Source organism: Notamacropus eugenii, chromosome 2 (assembly GCF_028372415.1).
Source record: "Notamacropus eugenii isolate mMacEug1 chromosome 2, mMacEug1.pri_v2, whole genome shotgun sequence".
Classification (NCBI taxonomy): Eukaryota; Metazoa; Chordata; class Mammalia; order Diprotodontia; family Macropodidae; genus Notamacropus; species Notamacropus eugenii.
In genome coordinates, this window is record NC_092873.1 from 366,605,297 (window position 1) to 366,630,084 (window position 24,788).

The 24,788-nt window shown below is 38.6% G+C and overlaps 1 protein-coding gene across 4 annotated transcripts in view; it reads left to right on the plus strand.

Moving 5' to 3' along the window:
* The window catches only part of STXBP4 (syntaxin binding protein 4), a 242,270-nt gene that overhangs the window by 13,701 nt on the left and 203,781 nt on the right, over positions 1-24,788 (plus strand). For 3 of the 4 annotated variants that reach the window (XM_072646739.1, XM_072646741.1, XM_072646742.1), the window contains exon 2: positions 22,163-22,292. In XM_072646739.1, the coding sequence (XP_072502840.1) occupies positions 22,234-22,292 (59 nt within the window). In that variant the 5' untranslated portion in view covers positions 22,163-22,233. Of the gene's footprint in view, positions 1-9,492; positions 9,561-22,162; positions 22,293-24,788 lie in introns of all 4 variants that reach the window. The other variant, XM_072646740.1, reaches the window with a different exon arrangement.

Sequence of the window (24,788 nt, forward strand, 5' to 3'; positions counted from 1 at the left end):
GTACATGGCTTCAGAGGAGAAAGTGATGCTGGTGACTTTGCACAACCCCACCTCACTTAAATCCAATTCACTTGCAAGTCATGATGTCCCTTTGCTGAGGTCACGGTCCTCTTCAAGAACAAAGGACAAACAACATTCAACAATCTGTGAGTATTAGTAGATGCCCCAGTGGGACCCAACTGGCCAGTTCCACTTGGGCAGTGCAGCTCCTTCATTCCTTCCCTTCCTCCCTCTTTGCTTCCTGCCTTCCTTTCTCCCTCCCTTCCTTGCTCCATCCCTCCCTTCTTTCCTTCCCTTCTTCCTTTTTCTCTGCCTTCCTCCCTTCCTCTCCCTCTGTCCACATAGGGAATCATATGTTTACCTGCAGATGCTCTGCCCAAAGAAATATAAATTTTGATCGCTGAAATCTCACAAGATATCCTGGGGTTTGCAGGCTAGATTTCTTTTTTTAAGGGCCATTACTCAAACCCAAATCATTCTGGCTTTTTCTGATTGGCCAACATGTAGGTCCCAGCCTAAGCCTCATTTGGCCGGTTTGGGCTCTGATGTTTCAGAGTGAGTGTAAATAGCAATTGTTTCTGTTTTGTCCAGAAACTCTGAAGGTTTTCCCCTCCTGGAATGATTTTTTTTTTCAGCTAAGTAAAAGAAACCTCATTTCTTACCTAGACTTAATCCCTGAATAGGCAATGCTCAGACAAACTGAGATCTGGAAAAGACCTTAGCTTAAAAAGGACAGTTTCTCCCACTGCATCCAGAACCATCTTCAGTCATCCTGATCTATATCTTGCCATTGTACCCAGATGGCTTTGGAGGAGAAAGTCAGTCTGATGACTTTGCACAGCCCTGTCTCACTTAAATCCAATTTACTTGCAAGTCATGACATCACCTTCCTGATGTCATGGTCCTCTTCAAGAATGAAGGAGAAACAACATGGTTGTAGCAGAGAGGAAAGGGAATCTTCATAAAGGAAAGCAACCAGATACTGGAAAGGGAAAGTGGGCTACCACACAGCCTGCCTTCCATGTCCCCTTGCCCAGTATAAGGCAGGAGGACAACAGTGCTTGGGATTCTCTACCCAGGTGGATTCATAAGAAGATATGGCTAAAATTATAGATGTAGAGTTGCTTAGAGTCCATATTGTTTAACCCCCTTATTTAACAGATGAGGAGACTAAAGTCCAGAAAATTAAGCGACTTATTGAAGGTCATATAGATTAGGAAATGGTAGAGTTAGGATTTGAATCTAGGTCCTCTGACTCCAAAATCAATGTTCTTTTCATTGTGTTGTACTGTCTTGCCAGAGCCAGTGGGAGCTCAGAGGCTTGGTGTCCTTCCTTAAAGTCTTCCCAAGGTCGGGTCAACACCAAGTTAAACTTTTTGCAACTAATTTAAGTTATACTTTCACAAACTAACATGGGTGCCAGATAAGATGTAGTTTACACACATGTTGCCTGACAGTTTTCAAATACTTTTCTTGCAGCCACTCAGTGAATTAGGTATAGATGTGTGTGTACATACATACATACATATATATGTATATATCAGATGAAGAAAACAAGACAACTCTCAAAATATAAGTTGCAGAGCTCTTGCTGATATGTAGAGTTCCTCAAGGTGGACGTTGTTTGAATTTGATCTTTGTGTTACAGCACTTAGCTCGGTGCCTGTCACATAGTAGGTGCTTAGTAAATGTTAATTGACTGATTGAGTGACTGTGGCCAGCATCTGACACGTGGCAGCCTTCATAAATGCTTGTTGAATTGAGAAGAGAAAAAAGAATTGTTCTTTCTCGTCTCTGTCCCACTATGCCTTCCCTCAGAGATCCCCTTACATTCATTCACACTGTATATATCTTGTATGTGCCTAGTTATTTTTATGTCACTTTTTCTCATTAGAAGTAAGCTCTTTGAGGGCAGAAGCTAAGTTTTTGTCCCTAAGCTTCCTGGGAACTGTGCTGCCCCTCTACTGGGGGCCACCCTAATGGGGAGGAGCAGCATTTATCTATCAGATGCTGTTGGTCCTTGCTCATCTTGCCAGGAGCGCCACTGTAGGGGAGAAAGAATACGCTTCATTAGCTCGAACCCTAATAGCTCTTGGAAGTTGTGAGTCTATTTTGAACTCTGAATAATTTTAGAAGCCTAAATGATTCAGACTCCTTTTTATTAACAGTTGTTTCTGTTTCCCTACTAATTTTAAATTAGCTGAATCCAATTTCTGTAAAAGCATTTTCAAAATCTGGGATGGGGCACAAAGAGTGTTAATATGCCACTATCCAAATTGGGGAAAATAATTGATTTATATATACATTTATTTCCATATTCTAATGAGATTCATTTCTCTACACTGCTAATGTTCACAGGCAGCTCTCTTGTGGTCTTTGGCCTGTTTTTTAACGTTTTTCACCCTTCACAAAATCAAAAACTATCTTCAAATTTGGACTCATTCATCTTATTCCAAGCCCTGTGGAAGTACTGGGACTAAGGTTGCTGGGAAATTTTCTCTTGTTATTTCTGACAAATTTTACAAGACCCACTTTTGATTTTATTTTCCCATTAAGAATACATTAAATGAGTACCCTGTTAGATAAGAGAGCAAGCCATCCAAACCATCTATAGAGAAATACCCAACACACCAGTCATCCAACTAATGTCATCTTGCCACTTCTTTGTCTTTAACCCTTTATAACCCAAACCCAGTGCAGAACTATGAAACAGTATCATTTGCTGGACCTATCTTTACTCTTAATTCCTATGTTACTGATACCTACATAATATCATTTTGCTTAATGCCATGTTTTGTTTTTTTTTTTTTTTTTTGCAAAATAATGGTGTTAGGCAGATATAACTGTATTTTGTTCCTTTTACTTCTCTTTTGTTCTTAAACTGCAATAAAGCAGGAAGTCCACAAGTTTCTGAGTCTAAATAGATTAAGAGCAGTTTGGACCACTTTTTGTTTCATACCATCCCACGTCATACATATCAGTGTTGGGGGAGAATTTGAGCTGCCTGTTGTTAAATGTGGTTGCCTATCCCCCTGCCAATGATAAGGGACAAAGTGGTGCTATAGAAAGAATGTTTGGGTTTGGAATCTGAGGACCTGGATTGGAATTCCTGCCTTGCTGCTTACTGTCTGTACAAGCATAGGCGTCAGTTAAACTCTCTCAAGTTCAGTTTGACATCAGCAGACTGAGAAAATTGGACCAGATGACCCCTAGGGTCCTCCCAGCTCTAGATCTCTGATCCTCTGATTATTGAATACTGTGGAACGGTATTGTATTATGTAACTGTATAGTATGTGTTAGGATGAGGACTGAAAGATTTTTGTAGGTATTAATCAACAGTGAAATTTAAGGTTGACTCATAATTAGGTCCAAGGGAAAGCGATACGGAAAAATATTGAAAATGAAAATAGGATTAAGTGCTCTAAGTTTATGCATTGAATTTTTGATGTACCCAAGTTTACCTTTTACCTTTTGTTCCTTTACCCGAGGAAACCATCGCTCTGACAATACGTAGAAGAGGCTTTTATTGAAAGTTTGTATAGATTTTTCCAACAAAGTACGTGACCTTCATGATCCTACTAAGACCATATGTGTGTGTGTGTATAGACATACATATGTGTGTGTGTATATATAATATTAGATATATATGTAATACTACATTTTGTCTGGATTCCTCACACAAAGAATGGGGGACTGTCCCCTTGAAGTAATTATCTGCCTCTCAAAGGAATAGGCAGTTAACAGTTGGTAGAACTGTAAAATCAACAGTGCTTCAAACATTGATGATTTTTAAATGCACAGGATTATTTTCCTCATTCAAAGAAGGACACAGGCTGCTGTCTTCCTATGCAATTACCCTTCACGGGGGAAAGCATTCATTATGTTGTTTGCACTGTGATTCACTTTATTGTGAGAGATACCTTGTAAAATTATATCAGAGAGAAGATTTTCAAAGTGGGTTAACCTGCTTTCAATGAATAATCATCGGGGAAAATTAGAATAATGTGGGTAGCCAGTTTTCTTTTATGAGCATGGGTTTTGTTTTTGTTTTACCTGCCAAATTTTTGTTTATTATTTGTCAAGTGGAGATAAAAAGAGTAGGCAGATAGGAGTGGAAATAATCACTGCCATGCAAATTATTAGTTGGAACTGGTTTTAAGCACTGGATGCTAAGAATCTGAGCAAACCCGCAGAACTTCTAGCAAATAAGATTGTAATATTTGGGGGAATAGGTCCTTCTAGGATTTAGATATGTTGTTACATTGGACAAATCCCCTTGAAAATGGCCGCCATCCACATCCTTAAACTTTCGCTTTATCCTTTTGCTCATTTTCTAGTCTTTCTCTAGCTCTGTTGATCTTAATATATTTATTTGGCCAAATAACAGCTGTAAAATAAGTTTTCCCTTGGGAGGGTTTCTGCTCACCTCACTTTCTATTACTTTACGTGTTTTCTCATGCTAACCTGAGTCTTTCATATAATTTTTTAAAATAAAAGTTTTAATGGGGACTTTTTATATCGTAGTCATTTTTGGATTTGATTCCACTCCATGCAAGCCTTACTTTATAACAAAGAAAAAAGTTAAGCAAACTCAACCTGTACAGTGACCCTTCCAACAGTATATGCATGATCTAGCACCCATAATCTTACCACTCTAATTTAGAAAAGTTTATTTCTTCTTATTCCTCAACAATCAAGATAGGTAATTATAATTAAACATTTGGACTTTGTTTGCAAGTCTTTTCCTTTACGCTGTCATCATCATTGCTTATAATGTTTTTCTGCTTTTGAAATATTCTGCCTCATTTTCACAAAAGTTTCCATGTTTCTTTGAAGTCCTCATATATATCATTTCTTGCAGCACAATACTATTCCAAGTCTTATACTTTTTTGTGTGTGTGTGTGTATCATCACTTTATTTAACTTAACATGCAGAGTACATCAAGCAAAACACCAGAATGGACAAATCAAAATCCAGAATTAAGATCACAGGGAGATCAGTCATGTCAGATATGCAGACAATACTGCTGACAGCAGAAAGTTAAGAATTAAGAAGCCTCTTGATGAGGGTGAAAGAGGAGAGTGTAAAAGTTGTTTTGAATTTTAACATTAAAGGCAAAAGGAGATGGTGATGGCAGAAGATGAGATGGATAGTATCATGAAAGCAACAACCATGACCTTGGACAGACTTCAGGAGATGGTGGATAGAAGGGCCTAGCACATGATGGTCCATGGAGCCATGAAGAATTGGATGTGAATGAAGAACAAGAAAGGTGTAGATGATTGAAGATAATGAGGTGGCAAATCTATATCGTCATTCCAGTGGAAACTAGTTTCTTGGTCTATTTCCCACTGCATCACATCTTCATCAAAAGCTTAATAGGTTTAATAGTATTGAGCATTTTGGGTTCAAATCCTGGGCAAGACTTCTTAATTTCCTGAGTAGGGGTTTAATAGTAAAGCCAGCATTTTGGATTCAAATCCTGGGCAAGATCTCTTCACTTCCTGAACAGGTTTAATAGTATGCAGCATTTTGGGTTCAGAATCCGGGCAAGATTTCTTAATTTCTTTAGGACTGTGGTTTCCAAGGGGCATAGGTGGGCCCGGGGCCCCCAAGACTTCCCGGGAGCCTGCACTACACGCCGCAATCCGCAGAAATGCCCGCCCATGGCGCTTTAAGGAGCTCAGCAGCCAGAAAGCCAAGTCTTACGCTTTTAATGTATATTCACCCCACAGAAGTGAGAGGTAGTCTGAAAAGCACTTCAGGGCTTCAGCCTGCATGCAGGTGCTGGTCACAGCGTACAGTGCTTTCTGTCTCTTCAGTGTAAGAAGCATGGGTTCTATGATCTCATCAGTGTAGGTAATACCCCTCTGGGACATGTAGCAGAAGGCTATTTAGGTTGTTCTCTACCAAAAAGGCATCTTTCTTCTGCACCAGCCTGGCGATGAGCCTTTCTGACCTCAGGGAGGTTGTTCCTTGGAGATCTGATAGCCAGTCTATCCCCGGACCTGTGCACTAAAATTTACATCTCAGACAGCTTATGTTCTACATGCGTAGCCTTTGAGAGTCTAAAGTTACCACGGCTCCATAATGTAACATCATATTGGTGACGTTGAATAGAATTTACACTTTCCATGTTGTTCGTAGGATCATAGATTAGAGCTCAGAAAGTTGTTAGAAATCATTTAGTTTGATCCCCTCATTTTAGGTAAGGAAATAGAGGCCTGGAAAGATCAAATGACTTATCTCCAGATAATTCTTAATTATCTTAATTAAGATAATTAATCCTTAATTAAGGATTATTGAGAATCCTTAATTCTATCTTGTGCCTTCCCTCTGTTAATTATTTCTATTTTATCCTGTATATAATCTGTTTGTATATGGTTAGCTTGTTGTCTCCCCCATTACACTGAAATCCTTCAAACCAGAGACTGTTTTTTGCCTGTCTTTGTATCCTTGGTGTCTAGAATTGTGCTCTGCACATAGTAGGTGCTTTTAGAATGTTTATTAACTGATGTTGCCCAAGATCACATTTGTGGTAAGTTAGCAGAACCAGGATTCAAATCAAGATCTCTGACTCCAGATTCATCAGTCTTTCCATTTCATTACCTCTTGGTTCTTAATAAAGATTTGTTGAATTGAATTAGGTAGCTTTGTCTAGAGACCTGGGTTTTACTTTCACATCTAATACTAGCTGTGTAATCATGGGCCATTCACTTAGCCTCAGTTTCCTCATTTGCAAAATGAGAGTAATTGGTGAGTTTCTTATGACTTATCTTAATTTTTTTTCTACAACACACCCAAGAGATTTTTAATTAATATCTAAAACTAAAGGAGATGCAAGCATTGGCTTTCATAGCAACAGATATCCTGATCATGGCTCATCATATTGCCATCTTTCAGCATTTCTAACTGAAAAAGTGACATTATTTTTATACTTTGTAGTATTTTTATTTCCTTTTGTTCATTTATCCCTCCTGGAGAAGTGATCTTTCCATCTTATAAACTATCTTAGCACCATTTTTTGTACTTATTAGGGCTTGAGCTTGGCAGGTGGGACCAAGTCAATGGTAGGTGGCAGGCCTCAAGGTAGGGCACATAAACCTAAGGGATAAAAAGGCCTAAACTTTTGGAAAGCTTCTTGGGTTTCACAAGAGTTCCTGCAGTTCATATCCCTACATTTCAGGGACAAGATCAAGAGACAAGCATTTAAAGTACCTATTATGTACTCATTGTTAGGTGCTGGTTATACAAAAGCTTTTTTATTAAACATCCTTGACTATTAAGGAACTTTGTTGGAGGAGATAACATGTGCATATTTAACTATATGCAAAGTGTATGCAAAATAAATATAAGGTAATTTGGTGAAGAGGAGCACTAGCATCTGGGAGAATCAAGAGGGGCCTCATGTAGAAGGTAGCATTTAAGCTGAGCTTTGAAGGAAAGCAGAGAGTAATAAACAGAGATGAGGAGAGAGGGCATTTCAGGAATAGAATACAAAGGTGTGGCAGTGAGAGATGGAATACTGGGTTTGAGGAATAGCAAAGTCTAATTTGACCAGATTGGGTAGACCTTGAGTGCTGTAAAGATAGGGTGGTTATTTAAATAAGGCTAAAAGATAGGTTGGAACCAGATCATGGAGGGACCTAAATGTTGAAGTGAGTGATTTGTGTTTTGTCCTATAGAGAATATAAAGATTTTTGGGCACAGGGAACAAAGAATGTTTTGATAGCCATGTGAAGGGCAGATTACAGCTTGGTAAATAAGTGAAGAGGAATAATACATAGTGAAGCTGGAAAGGCATTTTGGAGCCAGGTTGTAAAGAACTTTAAATGCCAAACAGAAGAGTTTATATATGGTAATAGGGAACCACTAGAATTTATAGAGCAGAGGGTTGAAATTATTAAATGTTCTTGGTCACAACAGAGGACACTGGATAAGTATAAATTAGCATTCTAGAGAAATCAGCTCCAGATAACTAAAGCTTATGGATTATACAGCTCTTCTTTAAAAACAAAAAAATTTTATATGGCAATTTTTCTAAAATGTATCACTACATGGTTTATATGAACATTCTTCTTATAGTCTGCTAGATTCCTGCCTAGCCATCCACTAGATGGCATGCTTGATCATTTTTATAGAGCTGAATGTAGCGTTCATCTCTCCAATCCAATTCAGTAAACCCCTAACAAGCATGTGCTGCGTGTAAGGCATTGACATACAAAGATGGACAACAAACAATGCCTTCCCTTAAGGACTTTATATAGTCTAACAGAAGGGATTTGATCTATACAGAAATAAGTATGATACAAGATAGAATGTGATAGGAGCAAAGTTCTCCAGGAAAGTTGTCAAGGACATTTGCCTCACTGTCAATGGAGGAGATATCAGGGAAAGATAGCTTTTTGGAGGAGCTGGCAACTGAGTTAAAGCTTGGAGGAAAAGGATTTAAATAGGAGAAAGAGGAAAGATGGACCCTTTTTGGGGACCTTATGTGAAGGCATGGTCTAGAGTTACAGAGGATAGGTAAACACTGGACAGGTTGGCATCTGTGTCTTTTGGAGGGCACTTCCAAATAAATGAGATCACAGATCCCCTGGAGTGATCCCAATTTTATAGATAAGGACAATGAAGAGAATTGAAGTGACTTGCCTGTGGTAGCACAGCTCATTTGGTGTCAGAGTTGGGCTTGAACCTGGGTGTTCTGATGCCAGCTCCAGTGCTAAGTTGGACCTCTAAGCTGAGCTGAATCTCAGAGAACTTGACTTTATTCTCTGACTTCTCTCCTTTATTTGAGTAGGGGTATTTAAATATCTCAGGAGCCATTACCAAACCATGGGAATTTGCTTAGCCCTATAACTAGGAAACCAGCAGCTGTCAGTCATTTAGCTCATTACTTTTCCAAACCTGGATCCTATGCTTAAGACGGGACTAAAAAGCAGTGGGACTTGATTTTTAAAGAAACAGACCAGAAAGCATGTATCTAAGTCTGATGGGGAACTTGCAGCCTGAGGGCCACACATGGCCTTAAAGCTGCAGGTTCCCTATCCCTGATCTAAGTGAATATTTCCTTCCAAAGTAAATGTGGGCAACTTTATTTCTTCCAAGGAAGTTGTCTGCCTGTACAATGTGACAGTAGAAAGAACATTGGATTTGGAGTTAGACCTGAATTCAAATTCTGGTTCAGTTTCTGAATAACTGAATGACCTTGGGCTAGTCACTTAATTTCCCTTGACCTCAGTCTCCTCATCTATAAAATAAGCCTCTTAAAACTAGTTCTTTTTGTGTCCTCTAATTTCTAAATCTATGATCTCGTTTGTAGAATTCCTGTTTAGGAATTGCCTTTTAGGTCTTTTTATGAGCCACATAAAATCAGTCTCATTACTTTGTGATGATGGCTTGTATGTAATTTTGTTGTGCAGTAAAATGCCTCTACCCATATGCCTTGTAAAAGCTCTAGACTTCTCAAAGACTTTTTTTTTCATTTTCAGGCTCATTTTTCTGTTCTGGATGATTGAGGCTGCTAGAAATTTGACTTCTGGATACATGAAATGCTGCTGTAATTATTAAATATTTTTGTTAAAACTCATAAATATGAACTCAGTTGGATAAGTATTAACATTATCAGGTGTTGAGATCAGAACTTTCTGATGATGATAGCTATCTAAGTAGTCCTTTTTCCATTCTTAAAAAAAAATTGCAAGCATTTATTCCCTCTCCCCAGCTCCCACTCCCCCATTAAATACACAAATCAAAATATTTTAGTATATATACACACAGTCAGGTAGAGAAAATTCACTCCCTGGCCCTCTCCAAAAATGTATGTCTCATTCTGCTTTTTGAGTCTATTCCCTATCAGGAGGTAGGCAACATGCTCCATCTTTGGGCCTCTGGAATCATGCTTTGCCAGTGCATGGATCAGAGTTCTCAAGTCTTTCAAAGTTGTTTTCTTTGTAGTGTTGTTCTAATTGTAATAAAATGTCCTCTTGTTGCTGCTTACTTTACTCTTCAAGGCTTTCTCAAAGAGTTGTCATAAATACAGGGATAATATCCCTTTTTGTTACCATTATTTGATAGAATTCTAGAAATGTTCATGCTCATATGTCAAGAGGAAAACGTTAAAAGCAAACATTGGTAGTTATGAGATGATTTATGTCTTTTTGCAGATAACCTGATGATTTGGAAGGAAGGAGCACCTAGGTCTTATTATTATCACCATTTTTTAGCTGAGGAAAGAGAAGCAGACAGAGGTTAAATGACTTGCCCAGGGTCACAGAGCTTGTAAGTGTCTTAGGTTATGTTTAAGCATAGATCTTCCTGACTCTGGCCCTGTACCCTCTCCACTGTATCACCTAGCTGCCTCTAAAAACATCAGATAATCAGCAAAGAAACAGCTTGCTATAATAGCTTCAGTTAAGTAGCGGAATGCAAAATAATTCTCCCTAAACCATTAGCATTTTTGTCTGTTACATTATATACATTGCCTAATTATAAAAGGTCATGTCATTGAAATAAAAGTGGAGGAAAATGGAAAGAATAACTTTCACAACTATAACTGGGAGAGAATTTTTAACCAACCAAGGGATAAAGATGACATAAAAGATAGAAAGGACAATTTGGGTTGGATAAAATTGATAAACTTTTGCACAAACAAAATGGACATCTAGGATAAAAGGAGGTACTGTTGATTAGTAAGAAAATCTTTCATCAAATATCTGATAATGGTCTGATATCCAAGACAGAGAATTAACACACACATATAGGCCAAGAACTATTCTTCAATAGATAAGAGGTTACAGGAGATGAAGAGAATATTAAAAAAGAATTGTACTGTTAACAAACATATGAAAGATTACTCCAGATAATACGACAAATGCAAATTAACACAACTCCGAGCTTTTACTTCATTACCAGAAAATTGGCAAAGATGACCAAAAAAATGGAAATAATCAGTATCAGAGTAGCTTCAAGAATATGAGCATGTTCAGCATTTTAGCCAAACTGACCTTCTTGCTATACCACAATCAGGATACTTCATCTCTCATCTCAGTGCCATTGTACTGCTATGTCATGCTCACCTGTCAGAGCCCCTGATTTCCTTCAAAGCTAAACTCAGTGACCACCTTTTGCATGATGACCCTTCCAGGTTTTCCTAGGACTAGTATCTCTCCTCACTCCAATTCCCTTCTACATAAAGAAAATCAGACTGTCTTAATTTTGTATGTGTGTCATGTGTACATGTTGTTTCAAGCAATAAAATGTAAGCCACATGAGGGGAAGGCATGTGTCATTTTTGTTTTTGTATGCCAGCACCTCGCCCAATGCCTGATACACAATAGAGAGATTGGACCTGGACATAAGGGTCTGAAAGTAATCTCCTAGTATGAGCCCTGTTGAGAGCTGATGAAATCACTGAGAAGGTATAGGGCTAGAAGAGAAGAGTCCCAGGATGGAGCCTTAGAGTACAAGCACAGAGGCTGGGGTGTGGATGATGATGATCCAACAAAGGATCATGGGATCATAGATCTAGAGCTGAAAGAGACCTCAAAAGTCCTCTACTCCAACCCTCTTGTTTTACACATAAGGTAACTGAGATCCAGGAGTTTTTCAGTCACATGTTACAAGCATCATGGGTAAGTATGGTCCTGTGATTCTGGAATCAGTGTACTTTTCCATTACAGTGCCTCTGAGAAGTAGTCAGATAGTATAACAACTCACTTTGAGTGGAAGTATGGTGGAACTTCAGAGTTGTTTTCATTTGCATCTCACTTATGATTCATGACTTAGAACAATCTTTTCCTGTAATTGTTGGTGGTTTTCTACTTTAGCAGAGAGATTTCTAGGTCCCAGTACTAATTATCACCATTACATAGAGTAATACATACATATGTAATACACAGAGTAATACATACATGCCTTTTAGTGTTTGGCTCTCCTTACTTCACTGTCTATCAGTTAACATAGATGGCTTTTCTCAAGTTCTCCTATGTCATCTTTTATAACATAATACTATTCCAGTGCACGAACACAGCATAATCTGTTCAGCCATTTCCCTAATTAATGGAAAACCATTTTGTTTCTAGTCTCTTGCTACCATAAAGATTACTGCTGTGAATATATATGGGGGGAGAGGGAGCTTTACTTTCGGTCTTTAACTTTCTTGGAATATCCACCCGCTTGGGGTATTGGAGTGTAAGTGGCCGTAACAATTTTCTTATAATTATAATTTAATTAATATAATATATAATAAATTATATATAATCATATAATAAATATAATTTTCTTATAATTATAGATTGTGTTCCAGAATGGTTGGACCAATTCAGAGCCCTACCACCCATTATTTACTGTTCCTGTCTTTGGGCAGTTCCTTCAACATTGACTGTTTTCTTTTATCGTCTTTGCCACTCTGAGGAGAAAGTGTGTTGTGGAACCTTGGAGCTGTTTTAGTTTGCATTTCACTTATGATTAGTGACTTAGAATGATCACATGGTTGTTGGTGGTTTTCCGTTTTTCCTTAGAAAAATGTGCTCTCATTTCCTTTGACCACTTGTCCACTGGGGAAATCAATATATCTTTTTTTCCCCAACTTGAATCCAAATAAGATTCATAGGTAGACTGTAGGAGACCTTGTATTCTGATGATAGTCTTACTTTTTGTCAGTAACATAAAGGATCTGTAATTTTCACAATTTAAGTATTCCCTTCACTGATGTAGTTCACTACCCCCTGCCATGCAACAGCTTAGTAGATAATCTAAAGAATTTATCTGTCCAGAGTCTGATGAGAAGTCTATCCAGTTCCTCTAGGTGGTCCTCAGTTGATGTTAGGGAAGTCACTGGGCCCTTAATAAATAATCTTTCTACCTCTGAAGGACACACTTTTTACTCTGCTAGCATAGACTTTGAAAATTCAGAAAACTGGATACCATGATGAGGCTTTCTGCAAGGACCTTAAGAACAGTGCCAATCAGTGACTTATTTGAAATGAGTGTTATCAGATTCAGAAAGGGGGAAGTTGAGGTCCCCCACTAGTATAGTTTTGCTGTCTATTTTTTTCTATAACTCCCTTAACTTCTCTAAGAATTTGGATGCTATACCACTTGGAGCATATATGTTTAATAATGTTATTGCTTTGTTATCTGTGGTGCCTTTTAGCAGGATATAATTTCCTTCCTTATCTTTTTTGATTAGATCTATTTCTGTTTTTGCTTTATCTGAGATTAGGATTGCTACCCCTCCTTTTTTTACATCAGCTGAAGCACAATATATTCTGCTGCAGCCTTTTACCTTTACTCTGTATCTCTCTGTTTCAAATGTGTTTCTTGTAAATAACATATTGTTAGATTATAGTTTTCAATCCATTCTGCTATCTGCTTCCGTTTTATGAGAGAGTTCGTCCCATTCACATTTACAGTTACGATTACTCTCTGTGTCTTTCTCTCCATCCTATTTCCCCCCATTTATGCTTTTAGTTCTCCCTTTTCCCTTCCCCTCCACAATAGTTTTAATTTTTTTTTTTATTAATTTTTAACATTTATTTTCACACAATTTTGGGTTACAAATTTTCTCCCCTTTTCTCCCCTCCCCCCCCCCAAATCCGAGCTTTCTAATTGCCCCTGTGACCTATCTGCTCTCTCCTCTATCCTCCCTCCCTGCCCTTGTCTCCGTCTTCTCTTTTGTCCTGTAGGACCAGATAGCTTTCTTGACCCCTTAACCTGTATTTCTTGTTACCCAGTGGTAAGAACATTACATTTGGTCCTAACACTTTGAGTTCTAACCTCCTTAGCTCCTTCCCTCTCCACCCCTTCCCCTTGAAAGACAGGCAATTCAATATAGGCCATATCTGTTTAGTTTTGCAAATGATTTCCATACTAGTTGTGTTGTATAGGACTAATTATATTTCCCTCCATCCTATCCTGTCCCCCTTTACTTCTATTTTCTTATGATCCTTTCCCTCCCCATGAGTGTCGACCTCGTATTGCATTCTCCTCCCCATGCCCTCCCCTCCATCCTCCCCCCCACCCTGCTTGTGCCCCTGTCCCCCACTCTCCTGTATTATGAGATAGGTTTTCCTATCAAAATGAGTGTGCATTATATTCTTTCCTTTAGTGGAATGTGATGAGAGTAGACCTCATGTTTTTGTCTTGCCTCCCCTCTTTATCCCACCACTAATAAGTCTTTTGCTTGCCTCTTTTATGAGAGATAATTTGCCCCATATAACTTCTCCCTTTCTCCTCCCAATATTTCTCTCTCACTGCTTGATTTCATTTTTTTTAATATATGATCCCATCCTCTTCAATTCACTCTGTGCACTCTGTCTCTATGTATGTGTGCGTGTGTGCATGTGTGTGTGTGTGTACTCCCACCGACTGCCCAGATACTGAAATGTTTCAAGAGTTATAAATATTGTCTTTCCATGTAGGAATGTAAACAGTTCAACTTTAGTAAGTCCCTTATGATTTCTCTTTGCTGTTCGCCTTTTCATGGTTTTCTTCATTCTTGTGTTAGAAAGTCAAATTTTCTTTCCAGCTCTGGTCTTTTCATCAGGAAAATTTGAAAGTCTTCTATTTCATTGAAAGACCGTTTTTTCTCCTGAAGTATTATACTCAGTTTTGCTGGGTAGGTGATTCTTGGCTTCAGTCCTAGTTCCTTTGACTTCTGGAATATCCTATTCCATTCCCTTCTATCCCTCAATGTAGAGGGTGCCAGATCTTGTGTTATCCTGATTGTATTTCCACAATACTTGAATTGTTTCTTTCTAGCTGCTTGCAATATTTTCTCTTTCACCTGGGAATTCTGGAATTTGGCCACAATGCTCCTAGGAGTTTCTCTTTTTGGATCTCTTTCATGCGGTGTTCTGCGGATTCCTTGAATATTTATTTTGCCTTCTGGTTCTAGAATCTCAGGGCAGTTTTCCTTGATAATTTCATGGAAGATGATGTCTAGGCTCTTCTTTTGATCATGGTTTTCAGGTAGTCCCAGAATTTTTACATTGTCTCTCCTGATTCTATTTTCCAGGTCAGTTGTTTTTCCAATAAGATATTTCACATTATCTTCCATTTTTCGAATCTGCGCGGTATGTTCTGAGATATCTGTCTTTCTCGAAAAGTCCTTAGCGTCCATCCGTACCATTCCAGTTTTGAAAGATCTATTTTCTTCAGTGAGCTTTTGAATCTCCTTTTCCATTTGGTTAATTCTGCTTTTGAAAGCGTTCTTCTCCTCGTTGGCCCCTTGCACCTCCCTTGCCAGCTGAGTTAGGCTAGTTCTCAAGGTGCCAATTTCTTCAAGATTTTTTTGGTTCTCCTTTAGCAGGGAGCTGATCTGCTTTTCATGCTTCTCCCTCATCCCTCTCATTTCCCTTCCCAGTCTTTCCTCCACCTCTCTAACTTGATTTTCAAAATTCCTCTTGAGCTCTTCCATGGCCCGAGCCCATTGGGTGGGCTGGGACACAGAATCCTCGATTTCTGTGTCTGCCTGATGGCAAGCATTGTTCCTCCCCATCAGAAAGGAAGGGAGGAAGTGTCTTTTCTCCGATAAAGTACCCTTCAATAGTTTTATTTCTTTTCCCTTTTCTTGGCATTTTCTCCAACCAGTGGCCTGACCTCTGAATGTTCTCCTCACACCCACCTCGCCTCCTGGTCCTCCCAGCCAGCGTTTGGGGACTGAGATTCAAATGCTGCTTCCCACCTTAGGATTTTTGGTGGGGGCAGGGCTGCTATTCAGTGTGAGAATTAAGTTCAGGTGGTCAGGGGCAGGGCCGCCTCTCAGGCATAGTTCCCTCTGGGGGTTTATGCACAGACCTTCCACAATGGATCCAGGCTCCTGCCCGTTTGGGGAGCCCCTGTCCGCAGCCGCCTCTCAGCCGCCACCTCCCGGGGGGGCCCGAGCCTTGGGGGCACCCCACTCCCCTCTCAACCCGCCAAAGAGACTCTCTCACCCACCCCCGTCAGTCACCTGTTGGTGGGGGGGCCTGTGCTGCTGCTGAAGATCCCGCCTCCGGAGCCCTCTCAGATCTGTGCCTCTCGGTGCCGCCGCCGCAGGTCCAGGCTGGGCTCCGCGTCTGCAGCGCGACGGACCTTTTGCGAGAGGTTTGGAGGTCCCTCTGTGGGTGGGGGGACCCGCGTGGCCGCTGGAGATCCCATCCCCGTAGCCCTCTCGGATCTTCTCCCCTCAATGTCGCGGCTGCGGCAGGGCCGTACTCCGCTCCCCGTCCCGGTGCCCAGTCCGCGGCGCGTAGGACCCCCCGCGAGAGGTCCGCAGGTCTCTCCAAAGCAGGAATCTCCCTCGCTCCAGTACTCCATGGTCTCTGGGTGCAGAATTTGCCCTGGCTTGGTCCCCTCTAGCCGTTCTGTGGTTTGTGTGTTCGGAGCTATGTGTATGTGCGTCTTTCTACTTCGCCATCTTGGCTCCGCCCCCCAATAGTTTTAATTTTTGACCACCGCCTCCCTCAGTCTTCCCTCCCTTCTTTCAACCCTCCTCCCTTTTACTCCCCTTTTCCCTTACTACTTCTTCCCTCCCTTTTAGCATCCCCTTTTCTTTCCCCATTCCCCTCCTACTACCTATAGAGTTATTTAGATTTCTATACTTAACTGAGTTTTGTTGTTCCCTCCTTGAACCAAATCAAATGAGAGTAAATCTGAAACAATGCTCATCTCCCTCCCCTCTTTTACTCTACTGTGATACGTTTTTGTGCCTCTTCCTGTGATGTAATTTACCTTTTTCTGCCTCCTTCTTTTCACATCTCCCATTACGATCCATTCGCACCCTTAAATCACATTTTTACCATCACATCATTTACTTTATGCCCATTCCCTCTAGCTGTGTATATCTCTTTTGTATTTCATAGTAAATATACAATTCTCAAAATTAACAAGTATCATCTGCCTTTATAGGGATGTAAACAGTTTGCCCATATTGAATATCAAGGTTTTTTTTCCCCCATTTACCTTTTTATGCCTCTCTTGACACTTGTGTTTGAAGATTGAATTTTCTATTGAGCTCTGGTCTTTTCATCACAAAGGTCTGGAAATCCCTTATTTCACTGAATGTCCATCTTGTTGCCCGAAATATTATGCTCAGTTTTGCTGGGTGATTGATCCTTGGTTGTAGTCCCAGGTCCTTTGCCTTATGAAATATATCCCTATCCCTCCAATCTTCAAAAAGAGAAATGAGCATGATTTTAGACAGAATTCCCAAGTGACAACCTCATGTTTTATTGTGTTTTACTTGGGAGTCTCATTACAGAAGCTGCCAGAGAGGGCTCATCTATTTTTAGTAGTTATCACTGGTTTGTGAATGTTTGCATCCAAAGTGAAGATACTTGGAATTGATGTTATCTCTTCTTCCAGGTGTGTGATCGCATAGGGAAAGGACAGTAAGAATACAGTAGAAATTTATATGTATATTGGTAATATACAAATGCTCCCTTAATAAATCATACGTAGAGAATTTTTGTTTTTCCCTAGCCATCCCTCTCATTTTTACTGATAAGGCAACCGAGAGGCATAGTGATAAAGTACCTTGCATATGGCACACAGCTAGTAGGAACAGAACCTAGCCACTATGTGTTGGTTCATGTTAAATAACTACATAGGCTATAGATATTTTAAAATATATAAACATAATGTAAGCTAGCCAAATAATGCAACATATTTATTCCAAGTAAGTTTTTCAGGGTAAGATTTTATAATATAAGGGAAGTTTGACTTGGTTTGGCCCAAAAAGTAGACTTACAGATAGAGGTGATGGCCTATTTTTAAAATCTGGATGAAAATAAATATTGGCTTTTTGTTGTTATTGTAGTTATTGTTGTTTACATATCCCTAGATACTCTATTTAGAAATATCCAGATATTTATTTTGCATATTTCATCTGGATTCTCTCTCTCTCTGCCTCTCTTTCTCTCTCATAATCTGTTTTAGAGGTTTATTGTTATTCCACAATTCCAAATATGTGACCGTGGGAAACCAGCACATATTTTTCTACATTAGCTGACCTTTTAAAAAAAAAAAGCTTTTGATCTATAATTTTTTTCTCTGAATGTGTATGTTTTAATTAAAGCTAATATACAAACATTTTTCCTACGTTGCACATGATAGTTATTACTTTGAGAATCTTTCTTGCCTGCTGCTTCATTATACAGGTGGATATTCTGTTCTCAGAGCATTAAGAGGAAAGATTGAAATTGCTGTGGAACTGTAGCATTATGCCAGTCACTTGTCTATACATAGCCGAGCATTCTTATTTGCAAATCACATCGTTAAGACTTCATTTTACATGCTTTTCCTTCCTCCCCCTTAACATATCTTATTAGATATTTTTCAAGAGAAATCAAATTTCTGCCTGAAAATGGTTGTTGTTTTTTTTTGGAATGCAGAAAGTACTTGATAAAGCAAAATCTGGTATTTGCAGTATTAGACTTTTGTTTTGTCTCAAGACAAAAGTGAGGAGCAACACTTAATTAATCTTCCTTATTTTTTCAAGGAGCTTTGTTTTTCCTTTCAGATAGAACGTGTCCCATTTATCTTAAGATTTGGTCTGCATCCTAAAATGTTTACAAATGAATTCTACGAAAATGGCATCAAATTAAAGTTTCTGCCATATCTTTTAAGCCAATGAATTCATACTAACTTTCCCACTTCTTTGCTAGTCATAGTCACTGATGTAGTGTGATATAGTGATACTGAACCCAGTACCAAGAGATAGCCCTGAGCTCTAGTCCTGATTCTGTCACTAACCTATTTGATGACCTAGAGCAAATCATTTACTTCTCTTGACCTCAGTTTCTTCAATTAAAAAAAAGTAGACTTTTATTGATGCCTTTTATTTTTGTATGATCTATATTTCCCCTCAGTATACCCCCTAATACCCTTTTCCAGACATCCATTATTATAAAGAATTTTTTCAAGGGAAAAAAATTAAAAATCAACAAAACCAATTGGTGCATTGAAACAGTTTGACATTAGAGTAATGTTCCATGCTCACAGACCCCCACTATTGCCAAGAAGCCCAGGCTGACATCTTCTTATGGCTCTTCTTTGGTGCCAAGCTTGGTCTTTATCATTTGTGAAGATGTGGTTTCATTTGCTTTTTAATGCTTGTTCTTTCCATGTACATTGTGGTGGTCATTCTATCTATTGTTTTTCTGGCTCTATTTCACTTTGTGCTGGTTTGTAAAAGTCTTTCCATGTGATTCCCTGTGTTTGTTGGGTTCATTATTTCTTACTGAGTAGCAAGGTTCCATTACAGTCAGAATTATGCTTGTGTAGATCCTACCAGGAATCACTTTCCAAACAACGAAGCCAAGGCCTCCTGGGTCTTACCATCAGCCCTGCAGTTGGAATTCTTACTTATGTGTTGTGTCCCCCACTTATGACATGTCTCCCTTGAGGGATAGATTATCTTCCATTTCTATTTGTATTCCTATCATTTAAGAAAGTGGTTGGCACATAGTAAGCACTTCCATCCCATGCAAATGTAGAGACAACTAGGACTTAATCTTAGTTACCATTTCCCTTTCCTGACTAAAACTCCTTTATTCCCTCTTGCCCACCGTCCTATATCCAAGTCAGCACCCCAGGTGCTGGATCAAGCCCCAGCTCTTGTTGCTTGGTTTAGAAAAGGCTACTAGGTATGTATCACAGCCCTTTCTAGAACTTCATGGCCCAAACTTTGCTTCTGGAAACTCCAACGTTGTGAAAAGCAATTCTTTCTGTCTTCCCCTCAATGTCCTATCAGTCCTTCAAAGGCCTCAGGCCTGCTAGGCTCAAGTGCTCACCTTCTTTGCCTTCCATGTACAGGTTTGTCTGCTTTAATGGAAAGACTGTGTGATGAGAGGTCAGGAGAACTAGGTTCTCATCCTTACTCTGTCCCTGACTAACCAGATTGCCTTCATCTCTGGGTCTCAGTGCTTTCCCTAAAATGAGATGATTTTTAAAAATCTTTCTATGGTCTAGATTCAAAGGATTCTTTTCATTGCAGAATTTTTCATAGTTAATTAGGTTTTTCATAATGTTGTTGTGGTCATTCTGCTTATCACTTGGAGTTTATTTAGTACCTGGATCTTTGAATAGCATCAATGGCAGATCCATCAGTGGCTATATTGAGATGTTTCAGATATACAAATGGAAGGCATTGGGGTTATCTAATAAATCTCAGTTGGGTTCATGCACTTCAGGCAGATTTAGTTGAGACTCAAAAGAGGTGGCATCCTAGCAAACAGAAGGGTTGTTCTTGCAATAATACAACCACAGGCAACATATCTCTAAACTCTGATGCATCCCTTTACCTCCTTCCTCATCCTTTTCCATCAGCCATTTTCTCTACAAACCCCTTGTGGGAATAAGGGCTTTCAGATAATCTTTGGAGTATGAGCTGCTCCAGGGAAGAAAATCCCCATATTCTCCACAAAGAAAGGGTGTCCATGTTGGTGCCTGGAACAAAGCCAACCTTCTCTAATCTTAGGTCTGAAGATTATTGATTGCTTTTTTTACTTAAAAAAAAATGAAGGAAAAAAGGATGCACTGAAATAGCAGCTTGTACCTCAGCAGGTGTCCAAAGATATTGCCTAGATATCCAGCTAGATACACACACACACACACACACACACACACACACACACACACACAATATTACTGAGTAATGATGTGTTAAAGTCTTAGGGGTTCTGCTGAGCTGAAGTGGGTTGCGTCTCAACCTTATCTGGGAGAAAGTTGAAAATGGGGGTGTTGGAGATGACAGTTTTGAGCCGGCCTTGGATTTCTTAAGCCTGTCCTTTTGTAGAGCTATTCCTGACCTTAAACATCGCTATTTAACTTCCAGTGTGAAAATGAACATTTAAGTTTTAAACAGACCATGCTTTCTTAGTTGGAAAATTGCCAAGGATATCTGACAGCCTAGCAGATCCTGATGCATACTGAAGATGTGTTGGACATTCAAGTTCAACATCCCTGTACTTTGTAGTAGGACCAGTTTTTGCAAATAATAGAGAATTTTAGAGACATTAAATTACATTGGGAAGACAAAGAATGGGAATGATAAATTGAAACAGAGTAGGTCTGTGGATTTGTAGTAGTCATTCTTTTCTTTCTGTGGAAGGCAGTCCTACCTCATGGGACACTGGTTGTCAGTTAACTAACAAATGATCCACATACTTTAGGGAAACAACTAAAGGAATCCTTCTGTAAAAGAAAACATCATACTGTTTTTGATTAAAACTAGATGACACCCAAGGGCTACAACCAATTCTAAGAATCTCTCTAGAGAAACATTTCATAATATTAGAATAAAATTAACCTATGTGACATTTCATATTGTCTTATATTTAAGAAGAAAAGTTGATGTTTGTATGGGTAATTACTCATTCCTCACAGCATTGTGTTGTAATAAAATAAAAACATTAAATATATAAACAAATACAATTTTAATTCTTTCATTATCCAGGGGAAAAAATTACAAAGCAGGTGGAGATAAATGAGTGATCAGTACAGAGTATGAAAGAAGTTTTTCTACAGTCTTTACCAGTAATATCAAATTCAAATAAAGTGGGTCCTGTAGCCACATACTGATTTAGAGAACCCCAATTAACATCTTTATTGTATTGTATTTCCATTTATTTTGTCCAGTGTTTCTCAATTATATTTTAATCTGATTGGGCTGTACTTAGGATTGTGTGGCCAGTAGGCAACGAGTTTCATACCTCTGGTCTATACCATCTCTAGCCAATGAGTGAGGATTGAGCATTTATCTGTTTTCTAGCACTGAAATGTACAAAAGTTCTGTGAGTATCCTGACAGCTAACTTGTATGAGGACCAACTCTTTCCCTAAGATTGACTTTAAAGAATTGTACGTGTGATACCAGTGAAAACTGGAATAGCTAGCTCAGGGTGATTTGCATCCTTCCGTCCTAGGGATTTGTACAGAAAGAGATTTCGTTCACACTTCCCAAATGTTAAAGGCACTCACTGAAATGCCAGAGCCCAAAATATATCAAGCATATATGCCATCCAGCCGTCCACAAGCATATACACATGTACATATGTGTGTGTGTGTTTGTACCAAATGTACCCAGTGACTTTATGCAAAGGCAAAGTCTAATTTAGGGCAATGATTTGAATCATTTTGGTGGCTGATGATTTGTTTTCCAATTTTTCTCTTTTAGGAAAAACTGTTGAGATAATTTCTTCAGGATCATCAGCGAGGTCCTCATAGACATTAAATCCAAAGGATACCATGATGACAGGCATGAATGGAAATAGCTCCGAAACAACAGCATTCAGTCAAGTTGCAACGTAATTTTTGCATTAAAATTTGTTGTCTTTCTTAAACGAATATAGCCTGAAATAATGACATCTGAATTAAAGGGGTGTTTTCTTTTTTCCATCTAGTCACTCTAGTCATAATCTCATAAATTAGTGTGTGTGGGTCACTGCCAAATTTTGCATCATTTTCAAGTCATTTGTTTGAATACATTTGACATACTGGGTGTGTGACCCTGGGCAAGTCACTTAACATCTCAGTGTTGTAGGCATTTCTCTAATACTGTAAGTTGCTGAGAAGGTATTGACCTGCATTGATAGAGGAAATTTGTTCATCTGAGAGTTCCTTATACCACTGAAATCGCAGGTTCAAACCCTGTCCCTGTTCCTTTCAGTATTTTAATAAGAATTATAATTCAGTAAATATTGCAGTTTCCATTTTGACAAACAGGTATTTGGTAAAAGAGAGGTGGTATGTGGTAATATGAGAACAGCAAAGCCCTCTACCACTATTATTGATAATAATTATTATTAACAGTTAATTAGCACTTAAATGATTAAATTATTAGTTGCTATTATTAGCTACTATAATGTGTTAATAACAACAGTAAAATAGTGAAGTACTCTATCACTATTATTGATTACAATTATTCTTAAGTTACTGACAATTAAACAGCTTATTATTATTAATTATGTTAATTAATTATTAGCTACTATAATTTGTTAACAGTAAAATAGCAAAGCATTCTACTGCTATTATAACAATTTTTAAGTTGTTAATTAGCAATTGACTAACAGCTATCATTAGTTACTATTATTAGTTACTCTAATTTGTTAATAATAGTAATTAGTCAGTGATAGCACTAGCTACTTAAATTTTTATAGCACTTTACAGTTAACATTTTTCCATATATTATCTCATTGTCACTAGATCATTATCTATCATAAACAATGGGTTGTTTCATAATAATATCCCACTATACTATTATGTAGTAATAATGACCATAGTAAAAATAATAAAAATTCTTTACTAAAGCTATAATGTATATAAAGGGCATTCTAATGTACATCCTTCATTCCACCACTAGGATGTAGAGTCACATTTTAATAAGAAGCTCCCGTGTTTTTTATACTGAGTGTAGTATCATAGGATTTGGAATCAGGAAACCTGGATTTGAATACCATCTTTGCTGTTTACCACCTCTGTGACCTTATGCAAGTCACTAAAGCCCCCAAGGCCTCAGTTTCCTCTTCTGTAAAATTAGAGGATTCACACTTGTGGCCCCTAAGATCCCTTTCAGCATTATAAACTCTTGCTCTAACAAAGCAGAATCTGAGATACAACCCAATTCTGCACAAACTCCCTTCATCCTTCATTTCCTTATTCTCCACATTCCCTGCTGCCTGTTCCAACTGTTCATAGCCTATACCTTGGCATCCAAAGTGCCTGGTGACAGTACAGATTCCTGGCCCATCCTCTCCACTTCAAGAACCTTCTAGCAGCATAGATACATCCAGCACAATATCAGTGACTCACAGAATAAGAAATTCCTCTCCCCCCAAAAAAACCCCAAACATAGGCAGTAACTTTTTAAAAGACCATTCCCTTTCTTGCGATTTTAGTATGTAGTTTAAAAAGATACAGGCTTTATGTATTTATTTTGTTTTGTTTTCAAGTAGTGAAAATATGTCTACCCAGTGGTCTTAGAGTCAGAACTGTGGCCTTATGCATGTCACTTAACCTCCAAAGTCCCAACTTCCTCATCAATAAAATAAGAACCATACTTGTACTTCTGACAAGTTAGCTTCTGACTTTTAAGCTTTATATCAGTGACATTATCTGACATCAGAAATTAGGTTTAAAAAAAACAGAAAGAAAGAAAACTCTTTTTCATTGTACATAATGAGCTCTGTGATTCAGAGTAGATTTAATTTTCCAAAGCAAATCTTCTGATTTATTTGAAGATAATTATGGAAATCCAGTTGATAGGAGCTTTGCACTTTTATATCAACTGAAACATTTCTTATTAAATGTCCTTATTCCACCCAGTTCTACTCCATTTTTGCACTTCTGTGGGGGCAGGTAGCCTTGAGTCTTTCATCTGGCTTTATTCAAATTCTTTTTTGTAGCTTTGAGACTCTTGTGAAGTATTTTGGGAGTGAGCATATGTCCAGCTTCATAATTTTATAAAACATAGTTAGTTCTTTGAAGGCTCACTTTTTTCCTCCTTTTTGAGACTGAGTCTTCCCTATCTCATCCAGGCTAGAGATGCAGTAGCCACTTATGGGCCTCACCTCACTACTGCTCAGAATAGGAGTTTTTGACCTGCTCTGTTTCTGATGTGTGCCATTTTCCCTTCTTACTAGACACTACCTCAATCTTGGGGGCTTGCCATATTGGTACCTGAATTATTGTGGACACCCAATTTTCTTCAGCCTATTTAAAATGAATACTTAGTACCTTAACATCCCCTATGCATGGGCATATTTGCATTATGCCAACTTTAAGTGGAGACGATCATATTTATA